We start from the raw sequence: 27297 nt of genomic DNA, 5'->3' as shown, positions 1-27297 counted from the left end.
GGGCTTAAGATAACACCCTTTTGGGGATCCTGTCCCTTCTGTCTTTCAAGAAGACCTGGATTTAAAACAAGGTCTTAAGGTAATGCCCTTTCCAGGATTCTTTTCCTTCTGTCTTTCAAGGAGACTTGGATTTAAAGCAAGAGCTTAAGATAACACCCTTTCTGGGATCCTTTCCCTTTTAGCAGCTGTCTTCCTCCCTGGACCCCAAGAGCAGCCAAAAGAAACTGAAAGTAGCTATTTTAGGCAGCCGCTGTTCTGTTGTGGCCAGAAAAAAAATGGTGGCGGAGCCCATGCCATTATGGGGATCTGGACCAGCTGAAGACCATTTTTGAAAAGGAATCCATGCACAACCCCTAATGTCTACCCATTGTTACAGATCCAGTATATTAAAAAAGGATGCATGGCATTTTCTGCCCTGACAGGTTTTTGAAATGCCTTTCCAAATAAAAAACTACTTCTCTCTTTCCAAGCCTGCAGGCAGAGAGAAAACAACCTGGTGTAGTAGGCCATATCCTAAAGAAAGGGAATATCATTATAAGACCTACACACACACACACACACACACACACAGACAATCAGTTAATATAATATGTAGTTATCTTTGTAATATATTCATGTAATTAAAGAATAATTTGCGTTTAACAACAATAGGCATAGCTAACCTGTGCTGCCTTTTTATTTGCTTTATCATCATGATTTCATGATGGCATTTATTATTGCTCCAACAATAGCTACTTCATCTTTTATAGAACATGTGTTTAAAAATAAAAAAAAAGAATCATTAATTTGTTGAGATCCTATGATGAGGGAACTTCTAATGATCAGTATATTTACAGTTAGGTAAAAAGTAGGATAGCTTTAAGGTTTTGTGCATAGACACTTTGACATTATTTTATTTCTACATATGTTAAAAGGTAAATGTAGTTCTCCCCATGCTGTACTTGAGTTCTGAGATCTTGTCCAAGGAATTCATTTTCAAGGCACTATGACATGAAAAGCTGCAGTTAGATACTCAGAAGTTAAAAAATATGAGAGTTATTTTTTTAAAAAAAAACCCACACACAGATTTACTGCTTCACTAACTTATTGCAAAGAGATTCTCATGGTGTATTCATAGGGAGTGATAGGAGGATACAGTGGGACTACCAAAGAACTGTCACATCCAAACCATCTCTTGCTGAAGCAGCATTGTCAGATGACACTTTTAGGACTACTGAATGTACTGTCCCCTTTATGATTGCATTATGCTGTAGTAAATTCTCTAGAGCAAATTCGAGTATGAAATTCACAGGCTATCAGCAATCAGGAAAAAATGTATAGCTGCCAGTAGTCCATGCTTCCCAAGGGCAGAAAATTGGACACCAAGGATTTTCTTCTTCTAAATCCTGATCTCTGCCATTTAAAATCGTGTTGGCATTTTAATAAAGTCTGGTGAAACTCACACTGTGCTAAATGTTCTTTCAGTCAATCTTGTAACCCTATTTGACTCGAAGAATTCGGCGAACAGCATCTCCATGCAAACAACTATTGATTATCAAAATGCATGGGGTATTCCTGCAACTATCCAAACAAAATAAATGTCATGTTTGTTTCCTTTTTTGTCATCTTCCTCTTTGCTTATACTATATTTAGTAGAATGAGTTCCATTTAGGGGCTAAAATCCAGTTGTGTGATGAATCAGTTTGGCACAGTTTACTTTTGGCCACTAATTATCTATATTGCAATGTTGTAAAACACTTGCTTGGAAAACTGTGTAGCATGTCTGTGGCAGTGGTCTCTGATTGTGGATTGGTTGCACAGATAAAAAAAACCCCATGCTATCTGCTGTGGTAACCTGTCAGCCAACTTTGCAACCACGTAGGCTTACTAAAACAATGGGGGAAAAGCCACAGCTTTTGCTGTTGAGACTATTAAGAATAGAAAAACCATGTCAGGGGCCCAAGTCTGAAAAATCTCAAAGACTGAGAGGAAATCACATTGAATTTAATAAATAGGTTGAGTTAGCCATAACAATGAATGGGAACAGTGGCAAAATGCACTAGTTCTTCAAAAGAAGAAACTTTGAAATGAAAGCCAATGGGTAGACAATCCTCTCTGCTCATCTCCATACTGTGCTATTTTCTGAGTTTGTGAATCAACTTACTCATTTATCACATTGAAATCTTGCCTTTCCTCAAATTAGCTGAAGGAAGCCTTTGTGACTCTCCCCTGCCACACACTTTATTCTCCCAGCAACAACTTTGAAAGGAAGGTTAGTCTGAAAAACTCAAGGTTGCCTACTCTGTAATACTAAACTGGGTCTATATATCCTGCTTCCTTATGAAGATTCACTGGTCCATCTTATTGTTTAGCCTAGATAAAAACCTGCAATAAGTGTGCTTAAGACGACTTGCCTGGAAAGTGCTTAAACAAGGCACATAATGTCAGTGAAGCCTCAGTTCAGTCACCAAACATCAGTTAGCAATATGTATTTGTAAAAGGTGCTTTATCTTTTAAAGTTCAAAAATATAAACAAGCTTAACAAAATAGCTGGAATGATCAAAAAGATCAAGACATGGAAAATGAAACCCAAAGCCATGTAGATGAAAAGCTAAAGGACTAGTAGAGCAGCAAGGATTTAGAAATGTTGCAAAGGGACGACTGTTGGATGCACATGCATATATGTTAGTGGTAGAGAGTAGTGCATGGAGGAAGGTAGGTTTATCCAAAAATACAGATGGTTACAAGAATTGAGGCTGCAATAAAAGGGAACATTTTTGGTAGCATATTCTGGGGAGGAGTGGGATTGGTTACAATCTAAATATTAATCCAAGGAATGGGGGTATGAACTTGAGCTCAGCCTACCATGAAGAACTGCGTGGAAGAATACAGCTGTTTCTGCTATAGTGATCCCATGATAAGAAGGGGAGGAATTAAGCCTAGTAGGACTTGTAAATGTATCTGGTTAGCCATTTTGGGCTGTAAATGATTGAACCAAGACTCTCATCTCTTTTCTTCACTTTGAACCCATGCAGAACAATTATGTTTACATGGATCATGTGGGGAGGCCCTGCACTTGGTCCCACCTTCATCACAATTATGTCTGGCAGGGATGAGAGACGGGGCCTTTCCAGTGGTGGCCCCTTGGCTATGGAACACCCTCCCTAGGGAGATCAGATCGGCTCCCTCCCTCTTAACGTTTTGGAGGCAAGTTAAAACATGGTTGTTTGAGCAAGCGTTTACAAATGCAGAGTAGCTAATATAGGAAATTGAATAACTTGACGATGGAACTGGACAATGCTTGATAATAAGGAGACGCTAATGATATTGTTTTTATTGCTCTTGTTGTGTTTAATACTGTTTTAACATTTTAACTTGTATTATGATTTTATGTGTACTGATTTGTTGGAAACTGCCTTGAGTCGCCGATTAGCTGAACAAGGCGGTATACAAATACAGTAAATAAATAAATTGATTAACGTGGTTAGTTTTTTACAGGCTAGCTGCCTGTCCACAGTATCTAGAATTAATCTCATGATAATAGCCTAAAGATTAGCATTGTTTAACATTACAAACTCCAGCAAGGCAAAAATAGAAAAGCTTTTTTGTTTATACCTGACCTGGATCAAAACAGGCTAACCTGTACTAAATCTGTGCAGCACTTAAATAGTTTATGTGGAGTGTCATAATGATACCAACCACATATCAGAATTGCATCACTGTTTACCATGGCTGACATTAAATTCAGTAAATTTGTTCTGAAATTTCCTTTCTGAAATAAATGATTTACCAATAAGTGTCCATGAGTTAGCATTTGAGAATCCCAAGAGGTTACTGTAAACAACTTGCATATATTGTGTATTTGCTTATTCATATCCATTCTTCCCCCTACCACCAGTGAGCTCAATGGGGGGGAAATGGGGGGAAGAGAGAAAAGAAAACAAAAATCAAAGGCTATTCTCTCATTTTTATCCTCACAACAACTTTGTAAAACAGCTTAGGCTGAATGAGACTGTCTTGCAAAATGTCCCCAAGTGATTATCATATCTCTGTTAACACTGGAACCTCATACTCCCAAATAACAACATAAGAGCATTATATAGAAGTTTAACAAAAGTCTATTTCTACATACCATTGTGACAGTGTAAATATTTTTTTCCAAAATCTAGCTGTGCATTGTGATACATATAAATCTTTTAAGCCACACCACGTCTTTAGTGCAGCTTTCACTCTTTCCAGCAAAGCTTTTCTTGACTGACAAATAAATATCGGCCTGTAGGTGTGATATAGTGGAAAGTTTTCCATACTGAAATCTTAACTTATAAGTACTGCTGGAGGTGGAATAGTACAGTGCTGAATGAATTAGAAAGTCCCCAAGTTAGAATATCACTTGCTCTATTAACTCAATAGATGCCTTTCAAAAAGTTGCTTGCCTTCTTCGCAACAGGTGACATTTAGATAGAATGGCAGTGAAATAAACTATGCAGTGTTATTCCATGTAATATTTTCACAGTGTTGTTCTTGGAGAGTTTCTCCTACTTATCTTCTTTTCTTTATGCCATAGGAGGATGCAAGACTTTTACATTTTCTTACAATGCTCATGCAACATTAATAGACTCACAGCTCAAATTGTACAGTTATTTTCTCATTCTACCAACTTATTGTATTTTCTCCCATTGACTAAAAAGTTGTTGTGCTTGCATACTTTTGTGATGTAATGACGTGTACATTGTATATGCATGCTTTATAGGTCTGTGCAAAGCTTTTAAGAGCCATTTCCTAATTTAGAGGTTTGTATGATTTTTTAAATTAATAAACAAAAAGGGACTTCAAAGCATTAAGAATTGAAACAGAAGCTTCTGAAATGTTTCAGAAATATTAGTAAAGAAAGATGTGTTGTTTTGGAGCATATTTAAAAATATAACATAATCCCTCCATAACTGTCTGGGTTGGGCGGAGCGTGAGCTGATGTGACTGGCAAGGGCAGCTGTATGATGTTTTTCCCCCTCTTGTCAGCCAATTAGAAGATCCAGCAAGATAGCCAATCACACAGCTTTCTGCAAATATTGGTCTTCTTCCCCCAGTGTCTGTGTCTCTGTGGTGTTAGCAAGAGAGAGATAAAGAGAGATGGATTCTTGGGGATCTATCTTACCCGTATTTTTTTAAAAAAAAATTGCAATCTGGCAGATGGTACAGGGTGATAAAGGCAAGAACTGAATGATAGCTTTTATCCTAGAGCTGTGGTTATTATCTTGAAATCCATGGTTTTGCTCTGATGTGGCATTGGGGGTGTGTGGCAGAGATGGGAGTGTGGAGGGATGGGTGAGTTGTTTTGTGGTGTGCGCGGGAGAGGGCATAAAATTTCATTGTGCAATAGCCCAATGACAAATAAAGCTATTCTATTCTATTCCATGTGTGCTTGGAACTCTGGGTGTTCTTAAAACTTAAACTTATAATAGCTTTTTGATAATTCTGTTAGTTTCTGTCCCTTCATATCCAGTCTATAACCTCCCAAATGCTGCCAACCATTCAGAACATGTGTGTAGTCTATTCTGTTTCAAATTGACTATTAATTGACGAGGAACCCACTTGGCACACACTTTCTTGTATCCAGTGTCGTAGAATATCTGCTCAATAGCACTGTGACTGCAGCCAAGTTCCTCAACAATCTCTGTGTCAGTATACTGGTCTGAGCAAATCTTGTAATTTGTTCTGTTTTGGTTTTCACCTTTGACTTCTGTCAACAGCATTCCAGTATGTGGTTTGTCTTCAACACTGCTTTTGACTTGTTCAAACCTTTTCATCAATCTTTGCACTCTCATCAGTTGCTACATCACCATGCACATTTTGAAGCCTTTTCTGGATTTCAACAGCAATGCAGCCTTCTTTGGTCAAGAACTTTGTTTCTGACTCATATTCAGGGTTCTGAAAAACTCAGAAATGTTAGTTATGCAGTAAGAATTGTTCTATCTAGTGGTCTAATAGCATCACATTTAAATCAATAGCTTGAGAGAGAAGGGCACATAGGCATTATTTTCATTAATACCCTCATATAAAAAATATGTAGTCCTAACAATGTGGAGTTCTTTTGGGTGAGAATCTTCCCTGGGAGAATATTAATGATCATGTCATATTCCACTTTGTCAAATCCAGCCATCAAATCCAGGTAGTATACATATTATAGGGAGCACACAATGCCCCTATTAAAGCAGCTCCATTGGCTGCTGATAAGTTTCCGTTCCCAATTCAAAGGGCTAGATATCCCCTATAAAGCTCTAAACAGTTCAGGTCATGCTTATCTTTGTGACCACATCCCCTCCTATGAGTTGTGGGTTCTAAGATCTGTTGGGGAGGTCCTCCTGTTGATCCCACTACCATCTAAAGCGCAGTTGGTGGAGACAAGGGAGAGGGTTTTATTGGTGGTGGGCCCCCCAGCTGTGAAACTCTCTCCCCAGGGAGATTTGATAGGCCTCACACTGTCCTCCTTTTCATAGAATCATAGAAGCAAAGAGTTGGAAGAGACCTCATGGGCCATCCAGTCCAACCCCCTGCCAAGAAGCAGGAATATTGCATTCAAATCACCCCTGACAGATGGCCATCCAGCCTCTGTTTAAAAGCTTCTAAAGAAGGAGCCTTGGAAGCTTTTAAACAGAGGCTGGATTTTTGTAGGACTTGAAGACATGGCTCTTCAATCAAGCCTTTGGGAATATTTAGTTCCTAGTTGTCCTACATAGTAGTCACACATCCTGCACTTTATCCCATTCCCTCTCCATTACTGCAGCTGACACTTATTCTATTTCAATGTTTACAGTAATTTATTGCCATGGTTGGAGAATCACAACTTGGTTGAGTCTGGATTGATGTTCTTATACCTTCACAATAGTCTCCCTTGGTTTTTACACATCCTAGTTTCTCTGTCACTTCCTCCTACTCTTTACTTTACTTTACTATCTGCTGCACAATGTGCCCTTCTGTGGCTTCTTAAGTTTCCTCCTTCCCTTATGTCACACCTTCATAATGTGTACCCCCCTCCTTGCTCTTTACACAGTGCAATTCACACCACTGTTTCTGTCTTTACTATCCACCCTCATGTCTTGCATTCTATACTTGTGCTGCTCATTCTTCCTTCCTTCCTATTGCCTTGTTTTCTGCACACAAAGTCATCACTCTCCCTATCTTCATGTCCATGCAGTGCACCCATCCACTGATTACTACAGAGTGTTCACTTCCTTTTTCCTACTCTTTCCCTTCATCACCACCCATTAGGACCTTTTCCTTCTTCCTGCACTCTGCTACTTACAACTTATTCTTTTTTTTCAATCCTGCTGTCTTCCTCACCTTCTGCCTTGTTTCTTACTCCCCACCACTCATGCACATTTTCTCTACTCCCCTCACCACCATCTCACATGCCCCTTCCTTGCTTTCTGCATTCCACCTCTCATACCACTAATTTTCCTTCATGTCTTGCCTATCTTCCTATACCCTTACAACCCTCTATTCCTTCACTTATAACATGTTTTTCACATTACTCAGTCCCCTCCTATTCCCCTCCTCACCTTGTGCCCTCACAATGTGTCCCTCCCTTGCTGCTTGCATTTTGCTTTTTTCTCTCTCTCCCTTTCTTCCTACACCTCACCCCTTACCATTGCTTCCATCCCTTTCTTCCCACACTTTGCCACTTCACTTCTCATTCTTCATATCCTTATTCTCCCACTCCTCACCTTGCAATATACAACTGTCTTGCTTCTTGCATTTTGCTGCTGACATCACTCACCCCTCCCACCTAATTCTTGTCTTGTAATGTGGCCCTTGCTTTCCACCCCTCACATCCCTCATTCATCTTCCAATCCCTCCATGACCTCATATCTTCAAAATGTGCTCTCCTCTATATTATTTCCCTTCACCACTCTCAGACCTCACTCTCCTTCCCTCCCAGTGCTTTCCTCACCTTACTTTCTCATAATGTACTCTTTTTCTCCCCACACAAGTAATTCTCCATCCCTTTGTGTTTGATCAGCAAATGCAATATTTTTCTCTCAATATTATAAAAACTACTTCCACATTATACACCACATACCCAATAATCTAAAAGCTAGATATTCACTTTCTTTTAAAAGCTGATACTTTGAAATTTGCACCAAGCACTGGTCTGAGGGGGGCCTTTCTGGCACTGTAGGCATTCAGGGAGATCTATATGCTGTGACTTTATTTTGTACATTAGGTTTGTAAAGACATATATTTCATTAGGGAATTTTATGTTGAATTTTAGGTTAAAGTGAGAATAGTGTGGTTTCAAATATATTGTGTACTGTCTTGTACTAACCTTTCAGTTTTGATAATTCAAATCACCTTTAAATTTACTCTGCCTAGTAGTACTAATAGAGCAGTGTAAAAAATGAAGTACAAATGAACTATAAAAATAAAGAAAACACAATTAAAATGTGGTGCCTTCTATTTCAGATTCTGATTGATACTGTACCCAGATTCATGCAGTTTTAAGTGTAGTATGGTACTAAGTTTTGGGAGCAATCACAGGCGAATAACTCAGAAAATCAGCCTCGGACACCATTTGAGAAAATGGTGTCCGAGGCTGATTTTCTGAGTTATTCGCCTGTGATTGCTCCCAAAACTTAGTACCATACTACCCTTAAAACTGCATGAATCTGGGTACAGTATCAATACATTTGGATTCTAGTAGACATGACACATATTCATCACAAGATCAAATTATCTTTGTATTATATTATAGTTCATAAAAGATGGAAAGACCAAGGAAATATATCCATAGTTGGCAACTTTGAAGTGTAGGGACATTGCTCTTGTTGAAAGAGATGTCTGCTGAATCCAGATCATTTCAGCACAGGAACATTTAGTACCACACAGCACTGTTTTACTATGTATGCCCTGCATAACAATTGAGTGGATTTTAATTCCAGCAACACATAATCATTGCGACTTGATCCTTCTTAAAGGGACAGTGTGTTTCTGCTTGAAAGCTGATCCCATTTTGCCAAATAAGATTTTGAACTGATACCAATAGTTCATGGAACTCAATTTAAAATTATTCAGTATATCTGTTCTTTTGCCTTATGATAGGATGCTGTGAAAAAAAATGTTACAGGGAACATTCTTTTCCTGTTATTATTTGTTATGCTTATATTTCCATGTACTTTTTGGATTATAATGATTACAATGATTTTATTCATTTATATCCTGCCTTTCTCTCAATAATATAATTTAAGGCAGTTTACAAAATATTTAAAAAGATATAAATTAAAAACAATGCAAAACTTCACTATTCCCTAAGGAAGGAGTTACAAAGTCTGATAACAGCCATCCAGAAGGCCCTCCTTTGATCCTAAAAATGAGCCCTAGAAGTGGATGGGACTGAAAGAACAGCTTCTCTGCAAAATCATAGGGCTCTAATGAGCTCTTAACAGGAGCTAGGACATTGAGCAAGGGTTCAACTAACAGGAAAGGAGATTCCACCTGAACATTAAGACTAACTGTGACGGCGCAAGTGGCGCCACCTATGTATAGAACTGTTAGTTGTAAGATTTAAACTGTTGTATCATGCTTAATCCTGCCCCTTTTTACCCTGCTTATGTATAGTTGTATGGATTGGTTGCTTGTAGCTGTCAATCAGTACTGTTTGGCTCCACCTCTTCCTGCAAGAGGGGAGAACTTCCTTTTTCTTCTTCATTCTGCCATCAGAGTTCGTACCATATGGACGTGAGTAAGAGACTTGATTCTTGAGGACCCTGATTTAAGTTACCTCTTAGCACCAGTTCTGAGGTTTTTTATCCCTGGGACTCATGCTTTACGTCCAGATCATCCTGGACAATTATTGAGGAGACCCAGGCGCCTTCAAGCCAGTTCTTCTGGCACCAAAGGAAGATCCTGAATCTTCAAACCATAGGCCATCTGAACTGGGGTTGTGGTTTGCTCCAGCATTCACAGCCATTGAGGAAGGAGGAAACTTAATGAGGCTTCTCAGCTTCAAACCCCTTGGACCCAGGACTAATTGAGACTGTAATGTATATTTTCCTTCACCCCTCTAAAGTTTTCCAGCTCATTGCTTTGAAGAAATGACTTTGTGATAAATAAAACTTATTTTGAGCTATTTACAGCGTTTTGGGTTTTTGGGAGTTTCAGTTTCCTATAGGAGGGCAAGAAGCAATCCCCTGGGGGAAAGATGCCATGTCCATCCCTCCTTTATTGAGGATAATAGCCCCCAGGCGCGACAGCACACTAACTTCTAGACTGTAACACACCCCAGCAAACAGATGCAAACAGAGACCAAATTAATTGACCTCCTAAAATACTATATAAACTATAAAATACTATATTTCAGGGGGGGGGGGAATGGAGGGAAGCAGCATGGTGGTGTTACCATATGCTCTTACACCAGTCTGAAGGAGCAGTAGGAGGAAAAGAGAAGAGGAGGGAAGCAGTATGGTGCTACCTGACATGGAGCCCCTCACAATCACTAGCAGAGCCCCAAGGGATCAATGGATGCCTTTAAATCTTCTGTAAATTTTCCAACTTCATGGACATAAACATATCTGAGGGGTGACCTGAATTTTTCCTCTCCATTGGAAAGCTCCTGTTTTGTAGCAGGTTTCCAATGAGGCGGGTGAGATGGGAGTCCTTTGTGATATTATACAGTTTTCTCAAGAGGAGGCGGTGGTTCACAGTATCATAAGCTGCAGACAGGTCTATGAAGACAGGTCCTGTGATCTGCTGCCTTTCAAAGCCATCTTCTATGTGCTGAGTCAGGTTCAGCACTTGTGATGTGCAGCTTTTGCCAACGTAGAGGTGAACCATAGACATGAATCAGAAATAAACCATAGAAATAAATCCATAGAGAAAGGCATAGAGAAAATTATAGAACTTGAAACAACTTGAAATACAGAAAACAGGATAACAACTAAAAAGCTATAAGCAACAGCATACTACACGTGAAAGTGTCTGAAGGAGGCACTACAACAAATCTTCAAAAATTAGACATCTATTTTTTTAAAAAGAAAACAAGACAGCTTGACTACAGAAATGTCTGCAGTGTCAATAAGATCAAGATTCCAAGGTCAGAAATAAGCTTCCAGGAGATGATCTCTTCTGCAAGAAGATGATTCAATGAAGGTAATATTCACCCAATTAAGAAACATTACAGATTGAACGAAAAATTTGGAGGCCAGGCTTGACAAGAGAATTACACAGTCTGCATATTATTTACAGAAAGGACAACAAGTGGCGAAGAAAGATATGCAACACATGGCAGACACAAGGAGTGGTATTTTGAAGCAGCAGGAACAGCAAAAACAGAAAACAAAGATAATTGAAACTGAACCCAACTCCAAAGGTTAGTTTAGTCAGAAAGATACTACTATTTAAGGTTGAGAGGAATACGGAATCTGTTATGGCAATAATAAAATTTATGGTTGGAATCCTTGATGGAACAGAGCAATTGATCGAGACTTAAACTGACAGGACCTTTAGGGTCCAATCCCAACATGTAATAAGGAATAAACTTCCAAGAGCTGTGACTGTGGTGTTTACAAGAAAGAAAGTATGAGACCAAGTTTTGCAAGCTCACACCAAAGTACTGATTAAAATAAGAAATACTAGGATTTCACTATTAAGAGAACTTACATCTCAGACAATAAAGAAAAGAAGAAACTACTAGGGCTGGGCGGTTTCGTTTCGTTAATTCGTAATTCGTTAATAATTCGTTAATTTTTTCAATTACAAAACGATAATGAACCATTCTGGAGCAATTATTAAAAAACGAATTTTCAAAAACGTTTTGTAAATGCTTCGTATTTCGATATTGTATTCGTTTCGTTATTGTTTTGAGGTCGTTTTGTTATTATTTCCGCATGTCTGGGCCAGTTTTATGGTTTAATTAGTGAAAAAAAATTATAATATCACACCAACAGTCAACAACAGAGGGAGAGGGAAGCTTCAGAAGGTTTTGGAGGTTTTTTAGCGCATTTCGCGGTCGCGTCCGCCATTAACGAATCGATTCGTTATTGTTTCGGAAATCGATTAGTTAATTTTTTACCATTTACGAAATTTCGTAAATATCGAACTTTTTAAAAGGAAAATTTTGTAATTATTTTAAATATCGAAACAAAAAACCCCCCAAATACAAATCGATTTTAGAAACAAATTTTTCCGTTGTTACCCAGGCCTAGAAACTACTTCTAACTGACAGATAAACTTAGGAAGAAAGGCTACAGATTCAGATGGGAAAACCCAGAAGGACTGATGATATCTTATAAAAGACAAAAGTATTGCTTAACATCAGTCATGAATGCCCAGGATTTCTATGACAGGTTTGGAAAAGGCCTAGATTCAGAGGAAAGATCAAAGGACAAAGAAGAAAAGGGAGGGGGGGGCGCAAGAGAAGATGACAACTTCAATAGATCAACTACAGTGGCAAGCCACTTCACATGATGAAGAAGAATTAGACAATCATCTACTTTTTCAAGAATGAGGATCCAGAGGATACTTTCTTTAAATACTTGTAAATGGACTGGAATTGGCAAACATGAGAAGAACTTTTCATTATTTGCAATTATTGGAAAGAAGAGCAAATTTCCACTCAAGATTTATGGATTACAAAAATGATGGCTCTGATAGAAATGGACAAACTGATCAAATTTATATGATCACCAGACCCTCCCAAATTTGAAGGGAAAAAAATACTGTTTGGATTTTTGTGTTTGATCAGCAAATTGCCTAGGCTTACACAATTGCCAGACTCTTCCAAATTTGAAGAATGGCAGCCTTTTATTGACTAATTAAAAGAAGAAAATAAAATTAAAAATATTGGGTTTTCTATGGCACCAAGGGAAAATTAGTAGTACAGGGATGTAAAAGGGGACTTTTGGTTTGACATCTATATATAAGGGGTCACCCAAACTATCTGGGACTTACCTAACCTATTTGGTTCTGGGGCTCAGGAGAAAGGGCCCCAGGGATGGCCTTTCAATACTGACCAGCCAGGATAACAAACCATTACTGTGGAGCGCCCCCGAGGTCAGGTGCTTCGCCAAAAGTTTGGCATGACAGGTAGTCAGAGAATTATACCTGGCCTCACATCATTGCCCATGTTGCAATGTTTTCCCCACAACTAGTTACTTAGTTCATTTACCAGTTTAAATAGGTCAATAAATGACTCTTTATTTCTCCATATCTTTTTGTCTGGTCTCTTTATTTTGTGGTGGGAATTTAAGAAAGTCTTTAAGAATTGCAGAAACTTAACAGTGCATAGCTGGAGCCACACAGGAGAGCAGCCTTACAAATGTAAGCTCTGCAAATATGCATGTGCCTGAAGCATTCAAATTTTATGACAAAATAATAGATTTTTTGTACAGCAGAGAAATGGTAGGAAGCATTCTGTTTTCCATTTCTCAACTTTTCTATTTCCTTTGTTTCCAAATATTGTACACTTGCTTTTCTATCCTTCTGTTTTAGATTAGAAAAGAAATGTTCTTTCATTTTTGACATAATAGAAAATTAAACAGTAAGGGAAGACAGCAAAGGAAGACAAAGATGTGAGATGTTTAAAATGCCCCTGTTCTACATCCACCCTGCTACCCTTTCCCATTCCTTATATACAGTATTTGCAATAAAACTTATATGGGGGGAAAAGAAAGAAAGTAGCCCAGTTAAAATCTCAGTAATTAGTGAGTGAATGACTATCCTATCAATTGAAATTTATATCTTGGGTGCTCTTTTTGTCTATACTGATACAAGCCTTCTGTCTAACCATCTGCTTTGGCAATACATTATAGATATCTATTTCCTTTTGAAACTGACAATGTTCTCTTCAGCATGCTGGCCAAAATGAGTCTCTGTGCTCTAGCCAGCCAGACCTTATCTCCTAATCTTAAAGTGTTGTATGAAAGACTTTTGCTCTTTTTGGTAGCATTTGTAAGGCTCATGCAGAGTAAAGAGCCAATGCTCTCTAGTATCTCAAAGACTGAAGATAACAGCATCAGGATTTCCTGCAGTATTACTAAGTGCAGTGACTGAAAAATAGAATTTTAGTTAGGGAAGCATACAGTTCAGGCCTGCAGTCTAATGCAGCAACCTAGTGTGACATAGCTTTAGTTGCATCAGTTCTGCCTCACCTCTGCAAAACAGGCTTTAATTTATATCCTGGGAAGTACATACAAATCCTGAATGCAAATGTGTAGTGCTGAGTATTTCCATGAAACAGAATTACTTTTTTTCTACCACAGCTTTGTATTTCTCCTACTAACATCTAACTCTGTAAATCTTTATTTCAAAAAATTCTCGGCATTTGGCAAGTGGTGGTGGAGAGAGAAATCTGCTACCTTACAGGATCTTCTTCTATACCTCGGATAAATTTGAATTAAACTTCTTTGTGGAATGTGTGAACTTTTTTTTTGGCAAAAATCCAACTTGAAGAATAAGATATATCTACCTATCTTATCTATCTATCTATCTATCTATCTATCTAATTTGTGAAAATATTAGGTTCAGGTCTCAGGTTCTGGGATTTATGTTTAATGTATATTACCTAATGATATCATTAGAACCTACCACCCTGCACCGGTGGCTATTTTTTGACCACATGTTTTGATCCTGAAATGTCAGGACCTGATATGATAACAATTGGATATCTCTTCAGTTCTTTTGGAAAAATTAAATGTAGCACCACCCCCATATGTCAGGGGTGTCTTGATTGTGCATTTCCTGCATGGCAGGGGGTTGGACTAAATGGCTCATGTGGTCTCTTCCAATTCTACTATTCTATGATTCTGTGATTGTTTTTTTTTTCTTTTTTGGTATAGTATGTATGTAATATCTCATATTTACGTATAGTTTGGTTCTCCAATTACTGTTCCACTGCTTTGTGTTTGATTGTGTTTGTGTTTGATACTACAGTTTGATTGATGTAAACTAGCTACTTGGAGTAATTTAACTCTCTGCTGACATTCATGATATACAGGAATGATTATGTAAATGGCAAAATTGGGATCAGGCCACATCTAAATATAATCTGTTCAAAGCCTGCATTGCACCTGCTCTTACAAATATTTCATATGTCCAATTTTCTGGGTACAGATTTTAAGTAGGGAGTCTATGCACCATGTAAGCAGAGACTTTGTATGCAGAGAAGCAGGTGTAATTCCAATCCTTACTTCTTTTGAGTATGATTTTTTTTTTTTACATTTAATGAACATCTACAGAAAAAAAGTGTTCGATGGTCTGATTTAGTGCAGAAATGCCCAAGGCTCAAGATGAATTTCCAGAGGAAAATATCAGGATTCAGAGTTTCACCAGTTTTGTATTTCTAATAGATAATTCCATAGGAATGTGTTTTTCTCCGAATATGAGGAATAGTATAAAAACAAACCCATATTTTCTCTTTGTGGGGGTAAATCTGGATGATGTATTGAAGGCTTACATAGTCAGAGCCATAGACTGTCCAAAGTAGTTTCATTTCCACATTACAGAAGATTGCTCACTAAAATGTTCGTGGCAAATTGTGGTATATAAGCCAGCACAGAGCCTTGGATGGCAAAGCCCATTGATTTCAATGTGGTCAAGCACACTTAATGCTCGAAGTAATTTTTCTTCATTTTTTAAATAAGAGCAGTGAATTTGATGCTGATTCTTTTGGATTTTTTTAAAATATCAGACAGAATATTACCACAGGAGGTAAACTGTTGTTGTCATCTCAGTCTTTCTTTCTTTGTTTAATTTCCAAACTGGTATTTCTGCAAAAACAAAACTTTATAAGATATATTATTTTTTTCTGGTTTAGGGAACAGCCTTGGAGAACTGGAAGATGAAAGCTCCTATTCCTCACTTAATCCTCTTGTATGCTACTCTTGTTCAGAGTTTGAAGGTTGTGACCAAAAGGGGCTCAGGTAAGAAAACTTGTTCTCTTTTTCTATTGAGTATAGCAATGCCACTGTGATGATACACATCAGGTATGCCTCAGTTTTAAACATAATGGAAAGATAGTACTGTAAGAAAGATAAGCCCAGGTTGCCACGCACAGAGGACTTTCTTTTATACCATTGTGCCAAGAGAAAAGATGAAGAAGAAATATTAATATATTATTGTGGTTGTGTAGTTAGTCAGGTTGATAAACTGTGCTGCATGGTGGAAGCATCCATGAAGATGAATTAACAATACTGCTAGATCTCCAGGAGAGCATGACCTAAGTTATAGACCTGAAGGGAATTACCTGCTGATTTGAATCAAGGAATAGCCATTATATTCCAGCAGTTATTACTTGTTCCAGTTTCTCCAAATACAGCTTCTAGAGGTGGCGTAGTTGTGAACCAAAAAGACTGGAGTGGAATTTTCACCATCAAAAGGATTGGCAGAGTACAAATGAAATCTGTGCTTCCTCTCCCAGCAGTAAAATAATTATTCCATCACAATTGTACTGAGATAGCTGTTGTTGGTATTAGTCCAGATCTGTTCCTGAGAATAGGACACCCTTGCAAAAGGGATGATGGAAGAGAGTTTCAAGGCTCCAGCCAGCTCAGAAGGCTGGTTCATCAAAGCATTGAACATGATTGTCCCATGCTGCAATAGGATTTCCCCTACATTATACAATATGCATAGTGAGAGAAGAATTGGCAAGCAATCTGAAAGATCCTTGGTACTGTTGCTAGTGGAAAAATGCATACCACTTCATCACAAGGGCAAGATTTTGGTGGCATATACTGGTTCCACCCTACACCATCCATGAAGCCCCCTGGCTCCCACCAAACGACACACTTTTATACAATGGTATAAAAGAAAGTCCTCTGGATGATGTAGGGCAGAGCGGTGCATGCAACTGCTGCAACAACACAGGATGCTTCCTGTGTTGCCATAAGAAGCCATGGGGGAAGCTGTGCAATTGATGCTTCCCCCATTGGGATTAGCTGATTTGCAAGCCAGGCAATGTGGGGCATGGAGAAGTCATGGGAGGGGCAATGTGGATATCTTTTAGAGTACATTGTGAAGCATGTCCACTTGAATCTATTTTCAACTTCAGTAGACAGATTTCATGGTCTGCTTTACATGAAATATTTATTAAGATAGTTAAGGAAATCATATATGTTGTGAAGCCATAATAAACTATGTGCCTTAACCATTTTCTTGTAATAAGGCAGTGATGGTTTGAAATTTATATCAGTTTCCTTTCTGACTTAATAGCCAATTGTTAATGATGTTTCCTATATTGTCTCAATAAACTTAGAACTTTTTTTTCAAGTTCCATTTGTCTCCAAAATTCCCATACTTTACTTGAATTCAGATAGTCTTTGTTAAATTACTATACCTCTTTATAATGTATGTCTGTGGTTACTCTGTAGAAAATGCCTTTACTTTCCCAAATCTATATTATGGTTCCTTGATCTTATTTTCTTTGCTCTTGGATTCCTCTAATGTAAGCCTCTTTATTTTGCTAAGAGTACACATAGTATTCTAAGAGACCATCAAGATGTTCTACATATGTTAGAATATAGTGGTTGTCATTATTTAATGATATTTTAGAGATCCAGATTGAATTTCTTTTATCTTAGTGTGTTTAACAGCAATTCTTTGTCAGCCACCATAGCATTTTAACCCTTAGATTAATATGGCACTTGTTCATGTATATTTTAGTACATCTTGAATTGTGTGCATCTATTGTTATGTTTCATTTTGCTTTTACGAAGTGCAATGGTATGAAATGTTAGTGTTAACTTTTCACACTTTTGTGATCCACTTAAAATATATATAATTTGCTGTGCTGTAGTCCAGTACTAGAACACTAGACCACTCCCAAATTATTAAGAAAGCAAGCATCTATTTTGTGCTGGAGTCTTTAAAAAATCCTCCATTCAGCAAATTCAGAAGCATAGAGGTGAAGGCATGGTAAACAAGAGAAAAGTGAAGTGAAGGAGACCTATAGTAGGAGGGTGAGAACAGTAGATTACTTCCACCAATTCCTCCCCACTAATATATGCATCAACTCTTTGAAAGCAAATGTGGCACCATCCACAAAACTCTATCAAAACTAGAGGCAAAATACCACTCAACTACAGAAACATTTAGCCAATCACCAAGAAGAAAATATTAAAGAAACCAATAGCATATTTCGAATCATATTGTGGCAAATAACTTAATAAGACAGGCTCTAGATTTGCTCAGTTTTACAGGGTGGGAATATATTGGGTCCATTTTATATCAGTTGTTCATCTCCAAATATGAGTGTGTCTGGAATTAATCCATGAGAATAAGTTAGGTTGGAGGCACAAATTCTATTTGAATTTAAAACTGTAAAACTTTATTGATGATACATAGATCTTCTCAGTCTTGTTTTTGAAAACACGATTTTATGATAACAAAGGAAATATTTTGGACTTACCAGGTTGTACAGAATGAAATAGTGTTTTTGTTCCATCGTGTGACTTGCTTTTCATTTTTTATGTGGTAGTTGAAATTTTTTGACAGTGTGGTGTTTTTGATATGTGTGAGGATCTATCATATCTTAAAGATGTGGAAGGTATAAACAGCATGACTCTGGAGAAATATATTCAAGATGTGAAAATAAATGGCTTTTTTATGACAACATTCAATTAACATGAAGCAGCTATCCCTTAGCATTCTTTAACCAACTGTCATAAAATGGGATGGAATTCCATCAGTCTGTCGGCATATACTAATCAATTAAGATTTCTTTCAATTTAAATTGCATGTCTGTGAAAAATGCAAATCAGTAAAGCAATGATTCTAGATTGTGAAATGAATCTGTTGATTATGAATTGGGGGTTGTAATCTATTAATGGCTGTGGACAGAGAACACAGTGTATATTATCTCTGATTTATTAATGCTGAATGAAAGGATGTGACATTGGATGCAGAACTATAAGAACATGATATTAGTTCATGATTCTACCCTGTCATACCCCTTGCTTGAGCCTTACCAAACAAGCTCTTTCAGTTCATGAAGTAAAGTTTCCATAACACTTTCAGGGTCACTTTCTGATGTTGTTAATCACATCTATGGCTTGATGTTAAAATGAAGACACCTTGTAAATCATAGCTGTGGTAGATGCTTACATTTTACACCTTCCTTTATTACAATTCACAGTGGGGATTTTATTACAATTCACAGTCATCATTTGTTGCAATTTGTTTTCTCATTTTCAAAGTTGGACATTTCCAGAGTCATCACTATTATTTGAAACAGATAATTAACCAGAGGTATAGGAAAAGTAACTTATATTTCAAGGCAAAATGTAAACAAGGAATTAGCATATGCCCACTATACATATAAATATTGTTTTTCACAAGACATTGACTCACGGGGAAAGAACCACTTTTAAAAAAATAGATCATAAATTGCACAGCTCAATAAAAAAAATCTGAGTGTCTTGGTTTTTTGGGCCTGTTCCTGGAAGTATTTGGGCTTCTGATTCAGAAAATTGTATTGAGTAGACTTTAGTTTCTGAGAGTGGTTCCACACAGCACTTTAATGCCAGTGCAATTGAGTTTTTAAAATGTGATTGGATCTGCACTGAAGACCTTTTTGTTCCAAGGAGCCCTTGAGGACACATTGTTCAAGTAGAGAGGACCTTTCAGAATGTGCCGCATTGTTTATTAGAATCAAAGAACAATAGAGTTGGAAGAGACCACTATGGTCATCTAACCCCCTGCCATGCAGGAAAAGCACCATCAAATCATTATATTTCTTGTTTTTCTTTTTTAATGTCACACTTTTAATGGATTTTAATCAATAATCAAATTTTAATGGATTTTAATCAATAATCAAATTTTCACAATGTGATCTTTTTCCTTTATCTATTTCAATTTTTGTAAGCTGCCTTGCATCTCAGATTTGGAAAAAAGATTTTTGGTATCCATGGTGGATCTAGGAAGCAACCCCCAGTGGACACAAACAGTGTGTGTGTGTGTGTGTGTGTGTGTGTGTGTGTGTATGCATAAATATATCAGCAACAGCAACCTTCACAATAATTGTATCAATAATACCAATTACATAAGCTTTTGCTTGGCATATTTATCTCAGTTTTGAGTCAAATCCTTGTTGAAATGTATGATACATTTTGTCTAACTCACTGCTTTTTGGTTCTATACCAGATGGATTAGTTTATTTATTATTTATTTACAGTATTTGTATACCACTTTTCTCACCCCAAGGGGGACTCAAAATACATATTAAAACACACAGAACAAAGATTAAAGATGAGGCACAAGTATGAAATCCATTATTTAAACCGACTGGCTAGGCCTGCCAGAAGAGATAGGTCTTTAGATGGTTTTAAAATTCTGACAGCTCATTTACCTGTTGGATCTCTCCCAGCAGGTCATTCCACAGTCTTGGAGCAGCCTATGAAAAGATCCTTTTGGTGATGGTTGCTAGTTGGGTTCTGGCAGGCTGGAGTAGCCACCCCCCACCCAGAAGGCCTCATTGTTTGGAGTGGATTGTATGGGAAAAGGTGATTATGTAGGCAATCTGGACCCAAACCATGTAGGGCTTTAAAGGTCAAAACCAACACTTTGTGTTTTTCCCAGAAACTAATTAGCAGCCAGTGGAATGACTTTAGTATGGGTGTAATATGGATATTCCTGTAACCAAGCCGGGTGGAGTTTCTGAACTTGGTACAGAATTAGCACAATACTGGTAACCTCCAACCTTGAGGTCACCAGTATTTGCACTACTATCGTTAGGTCCTCCAAATATAGAAAGGGGTGCAGCTGGCATATCAGACAAAGCTGGTAGCAAGCACTTCTGACCATTGCATCTACTTAGGCTGACATTTTGAGAGAATAATCCAAGAGCACTCTCAAGCTGCAAACATGGTCTTTCAGTTGGAGTATAACCCCATCCAGAACTGGTTGACTCCATCCCCATATTAGGATGCTTGATGGCAAGCACCTCTGTTTTGTCTGTATTCAATTTCAATTTGTTTTTCCTCATCCAGCCCATTACCTCCTCCAGGCATTCATTCAGAGGAGACATGCTAACCTTAGCTGAAGCTGTTTTTGAAGGCATGGAAAAATATATTTGTGTGTCATCAGCATACTGATAATCTGCCACCCCATGCCTATGCATGATATCTCCCAGAGGTTTCATGTAAATATTGAAAAGCATTGGGAATAGAATGGCACCTTGTGGGATGCCCATATCTCAACTCCTTGTTTTAGGAGCAGCTATCCCCAAGACATCATCTGGAACCACTGCAACACAGTGCCTCTGATTTCCAATTCTCACAGGCATTCCAGAAGGATAACATGGTTGATGGCATCAAAAGCAGCTGAGATAGAAGCACTAACAGAAACCTTCACCCCTTGTCACTGTTAAGATGGGAATTATCTAGCAGTCACAACTCTGTATAGTGCTCTGAAGCTGGTTTGAAATAGGTCAAATAAGTGTGGTCCACACTCTTGTTACATTCTGAATAGATTATTGCAATGCATCCTACATGGGGTTGCCTCTGAAGACTGCCTGGAAGTTCTAGCTAGTCCAACGCTTGGCAGCCAGATTGCTTACTGGGGTGGGGTAGAGGAAGCGCACAACTCCTATGTTGTGCCACTGGCTGCCTATTAGCTTCTGAGCATAAATCAAAGTGCTGGCTTTATCTTATAAAGCCCTAAATGTTTCTGGCCCAGTTTACCTATCTGAACGTATCTCCCTCTACGAACCACCAAGGATGTTAAGATCATCCAGGGAGGCCCTGCTCTTGGTCCCATCTCCTTCACAGTCACAACTGGTGGGGAAGAGAGACAGGGCCTTCTCAGTGGTGCCCCCTAATCTGAGGAACTCTCTTCCCAATGATATTAGATCTGCCCCATCCCTCCTGACCTTTCAGAAAAAAACTCAAATCCTAGCTTTGGGATCAAACGTTCGTCCAATAAATGGATCAACTGGGAAGAGAATGTTTTAGTGGACCACAGTGGACTGATTTGGATTACATATGTTCTGAACCAACAAACCATTTTAAATTGAATGCTTATAATTGTTTTAATTGTGTTAATTGTAACTGTGTGTTTTAATATATTGTTTTGGCATCTAATGGCTACCTGCTTTAAGCTGTCCAGAGTCCCTCTTCGGAGGTGAGAAGGACAGGATAGAAATGCCTGAAATAAATAGATAAATATCATCCAAGAGTGCCTGAAGCTGGAGTGCAACTGTCTTCTCAATCATTTTGCCCAAAAAGGAAGATTAGAGACTAGTTTGTAATTATTAAGGTTCAGGGGATCCATGGAGGGTTTTTCAGCAGTGGTCTAATTACTACTTCTTTTAAACAGGATGCAAAATACCACTCCCTGAGAGATGCATTAATAATTTGTTGTATTTGAGATAAAATTGCATCTCCTCCATCGACTACCAGCCAAGAGGGACAGGGATCAAGAAAGCAGGTTGTCCGCCTTACTTGCCCCAGAATCTTGTCCACATCAGCAAAGAAAGAAAGCTTTCTTTGTTGCACATATTGCCATCTTATAAGAGCAGAGGTGCCCTCTATATAGATTTATATCTAATTGCTTGATTTACATGTGTCTCCAAGATGTCTGGAAAGGTTTTTAATTACAAGAGATAATTAAATCTGGCTGTATGCCATTGTGAAACTCATTGAATATTTGCATTCTTCAGAAACTCAGAAAGGGAAGTTCTAACAAATGCTTTGAACACTTAATTCTCTAATTTGGCAAAACAAAATACGATCAATATTAAAATGGCTTCTAGTCTGGTCCTTAAATCTGTGTCTATGCCCCACTAATCACAACAAACTAAAATGAATGTTTTTTTTTTCACAATTCTGGATTACTTCACTTGTTGAGGAAGGGATATTTGTTTAGAAGATCAAAAAAGAGCTAGTGAAAAATGTAGGGAAATGTGATGTTTCAGTGTGAGTTTTTCATCCTTCTTAATAAAAGTGAAATTCTTTTAAGCAATTCAAAGCACACATTTTGTTTATACAAAGACTCAAAGTGGTGCCTTCTGCTTCTCTCTTAGTGCAATGAGCTCTTCTTGACAATAAGATGAAACAAAGTCAGGCACATTTCTGTAGATTATTCAATATTTCACTCAGCTGTATTATAAAAGAATTCAGAGCCTCATTTCTCCACCATTCTGTTATCCTAATGTTTGGAATCTTTGGAAATAACTGGAAGGCAAATATATGCAAGAGAAACATGTTAATAATAACCGAGACTGTTGAAACGTAGACTTTGTTAGATCATTTATTGTGTGAACTTTAATGCACATAGAACTCCAATCCTTTTGGTCCTATTCAGATACCGAAAGACTCTTAAAAGAAACAATCTTATTTCACATGTTATTGTCTTTATACACATTATGGCTATTCATGCACTATCACCAGTGACCACTTTCACTGGGGCATTCTGGGAATTGTAGTGTGATCAAGGGGGAAGTTCTTAAATTCTGGTTCTATAATTGACTCATATTATTCCTTGAAATAAGCTAACAAATTATAACATCTTTTAAGAATTAATAGCTTTTCATTCTGTTAGATGAATGCATATTTTAAAACCCAATTGTGGTTTTGATGAATGAGAAATATACCATTTTTTCCCAGAGTCAGTGTGTTACTGCTCAGCTGGGTACACTTGTTTTTATGGAAAATGTGTTTCAGTGCTAGACCTGAAAGAATGAATCTATTTTATTTTTGGCTTTTTTCAGACCAAACTTTAAAGCCCTATGAATATGCATCTTATGAAAAAGACTTTTTGATTCTGGAAATGAACAGATCCTTTCCCCCTGCCCGCTTTATTCCAGGTCAGTTTAGCTTCTGCTCACAAATCATTTTCATCTGAAAAACAAAAAAAAAATCCTCCAATAGGAACATAAAAGTGTAAAAATGTATATGAAAGAGCTGTATTACTCTTCCTAATATTAACAATGCACATTTTCTAGAAGGATTTAATTGCTGTAGTTTTTGAGGATCTTGTTCCAGTCCTCATTTTTGAGATTTATACTACTGGCATCTCAGTGCCATGGATTAAGAATAATTATTGTTAGAATTGGGAAAGTTATATTATCTTTTAGAGAAATATCCTGAATTTGCTTCTCTTGGTTTTAACTATATCTAAAGATAAATCCTACATTTATCTTTAGTCCTGCTGTATCCAATAGGACTTACCCCTATCATATGGATATATTATATAATTCTATGCAAATTAATTCAAAATTCCTGGAAAGCAAGATCCAGTATGCTTAGTGGAGTTTACTTGTATTAAGTGTATCTTGGAAAAGGGTGGAAATAGTGTGGTCCTCTAAATATAACACATTAAGTCCTCATCTTTGGCTATGCTAGCTAGGGCTGATGATGGTACTGGACCAGAGACACATCCCATCTTCGATTATGTTGTTATGCTTCCTTAAGGAATTCAAAAGGTCATTCCTCTTATTTCTTCTTTTCCTACCTCTCCATAACCTTGTTTCATCACTTTAAGATAGATTTCCTGAAATTTCTTTCTCAAACAGCTGAGTAAATTGCAGCTGAAGGATGGTGTTTGTTTGACCCCTTCAAACTCTTTGACTCCTGACATTTTATTTTTAAAAGCTTCAAAGTTATCAGATTTACTGCAATATACAGTGTTTATTTCACCCTAACTGTCCCACTAAGCTTTGATAAATTGCTACGAAGTGATATCATATAACTTCTGGATTGCCCAAAATACATCAATGTAGCTGAAATGCAGAGATGAAAATCAGCTAGATGCTACAACCAGGTTGCCCATTCTTTTCTTTTTTTAATCAACCTATTATGTATGTGTTGTGATTGCCTCCAAACTTACTTTGTTATTGGTCAGAAATATAGGGCAGTGTCAAGTCAATCATCCAGAGGAGTGTGACTAAAATGCCCAAAGGCCTGGAGACCATGCTCTATGAGGAGCAGCTTAAAGAGATGGGTATGTTTAGTCTGCAGAAGAGAAGGATGAGAGGAGACATGATCACCATGTTTAAATATTTGAAAGGCTGTCATAAGGAAGAGGGAGCAGGGTTGTTTTCTACTGCCCCGGAGACTTGGAGCATTCTCCAACTGTGGGTGGCTTTTGATGAAACATAGAATCGTCCACACTGCTTTTGCCTGTGATTCTGCATTTCACATACATCATTTGTTCCCAGTTATTTTAGAAATTGTGCCATAAGCAGATTAATGACACCATGAGTCTTGAAGCTGCAAAATTATTTAAGCATCTGTATTTCATGATCTGAACAATGGATTGTTAGATCTAGAAAAGAGTCATAAAATCAGTCATAAAATGCAACATTGTTTGATTCCCTTGTCAATTGGAAGCCGTTCTGTTTTGTTTTGTTTTTTTCATATTCTGTGTAGATTGCACATCAGGACAATCAAACGTTGCAGCTCCCTTTTCATATTAGAGTGTTCCATAGTTTTTCATGATCTATGTAGCAAGTGGCTTTGCCAACACCTATAAAGGCTGATTTCCTTCTGAATTGTTTTTTCTCTGCTCCTTCAGCCAACACATTTATTTTTATAATTAGGAAATATGGTATTTTATTATGTACATTTATAATTTTTAAAATACAAGGCCTCTTCATTTTCTAGAGTCAGTTTGGACGTCTGGCCTTTTTTCTACCATGTATGGTAACAATCTTTGTTGTGAAATCTTGAACAACATTTTACTTGCATGGGAAGTTGATACAATAGTCTGATCATTACTATAATTCTTGGTATCTTCTTTATCAGATACTATCATATAAATCCAGTGCTTCCACTTCAGTTCATTATTTATTTTGTTATCCATCCTTGTTAGCATATTTTCTTTGTTAAAACTTAATTATTTTTTGACTCTGTAACATGAAACAGTATTTTGAAAACATAATATTACTCTAATTTTTGCCTAACCAATTCCTGGTGTATACCACAATCTGTACCTGATCTTGTTTTGCAGATGTGATGGGGCTTCTCCATTTTCTGCTTCCAATTAGGTTTACTTGATTTCAGTTTTGGTCATCAGATGATGTGAATGCATACTTTCATTAATTTGGATGCCTGAAAAATGTGGGTGCAATGAACATGCTGTTGGCCTCACAGAATTATCAATGTTGTTTTTGGGCTTAATTTCCTGTTCCTCGGTCAAATTGTCCAATAATTTTCTGTCCTGCTGTTTTCTGCTTTGTAATCTATTGCCCATGCATATCAACTTGTCCAATTCTGAAACATGTTCAAATTATTCCTAAGCATTAGCATAGATCTGATTTTTTTTCTCCTTCTCCTCCTGTAATTGGAACAAAAAGGTGGATAGTGGTTATACTAAGTTTTCCATGTAGTCTTACTGATATTATTCAGCCTGATTTTGCATTATAGCCACTGATTGATTTTCTGTGTCTCCATTTCTTCTAAGATTATCATTTCCAGAGTATTAATGCTTTGTAATTATCTGATTGAAAATGTCGCACTCCTGTCAACTTTAGTTTATTCACATCAAGTACTGCAATGTTTATACATTTCATTTCTTGTTTTACATATTCTAGCATCCTCTGATTTAAGCCTCTCACATTCCAGATTCCTATTATATGTTTTGTGCATTTCAAGACTTTCCTTTCACCTCTGAGAATGTCAGCAGCTGAATGTCCTTTTGGCTTGAGTCCAGTTGCATTAGGAGACACAGTGCTATTCACAATTGTTATTTGCTTTGCCTGAGTAGCTGATTGAGTGTTTTGTGAGCTGGGGAGGGGGTGGAGGGATCTCATTTTCCAACATTATCTATTGCTTCCTTGGGTGAAAGGTAGAATGACATGTCAGACAAATTGTCTGCTGTCCTTTCATACTAATATCCTAAATCAGGTGTGTTAGATTTTTTTTGGTCTGGAGTTAGACACAAAATGTGTGACTAGGAAAAATACTTTGTAGTTTAAAACTGATAATGCCCATCTGGAAACTTGAGAGAGAAACTATATACATATATTAATTTTTCTTAAATATATATGTGACAGTGTCCTGTAATCTTGGTGAGAATAGAGAAGTCCAGTTTTGAAGAGGTGCTGATTTGATGACGCAGTAGGAATGTATCTTGAACTGGCAAATCACCGAGTTGGGATTTCCACTGGATTGTCCTGCAAGTTAATGGCCAAAGGAGTGTTATAAATGAATTATTGCTGATAGCAGATAAAAGCTACTGATTCCAATAGAGAAATTGTACTTCTATACGGAGCAAAACATACCCTGTATTGTTTCTGTCTGCCTTCTTCTATTCTGCTGGGGGAAAAAATCTTGTTCTAAGTGACAATAAAATATATTTGAGGTGGAGAAACTATGAAATCAGATAAGGTATTTT

The 27297-nt window shown here is 37.5% G+C and overlaps 1 protein-coding gene across 4 annotated transcripts in view; it reads left to right on the top strand.

The window, feature by feature from the left end:
- The window catches only part of IL1RAPL1 (interleukin 1 receptor accessory protein like 1), a 989733-nt gene that overhangs the window by 136560 nt on the left and 825876 nt on the right, over positions 1-27297 (top strand). For 3 of the 4 annotated variants that reach the window (XM_067466766.1, XM_060770127.2, XM_060770126.2), the window contains exon 2: positions 15785-15890. In XM_067466766.1, the coding sequence (XP_067322867.1) occupies positions 15809-15890 (82 nt within the window). In that variant the 5' untranslated portion in view covers positions 15785-15808. Of the gene's footprint in view, positions 1-15784; positions 15891-23671; positions 23768-27297 lie in introns of all 4 variants that reach the window. The other variant, XM_067466768.1, reaches the window with a different exon arrangement.

This window comes from Anolis sagrei, chromosome 3 (assembly GCF_037176765.1).
Source record: "Anolis sagrei isolate rAnoSag1 chromosome 3, rAnoSag1.mat, whole genome shotgun sequence".
In the NCBI taxonomy this organism is placed as follows: domain Eukaryota; kingdom Metazoa; phylum Chordata; class Lepidosauria; order Squamata; family Dactyloidae; genus Anolis; species Anolis sagrei.
Note: the sequence above shows the minus strand (reverse complement) of the source record. Positions and strands in the feature narration are given on the sequence as shown.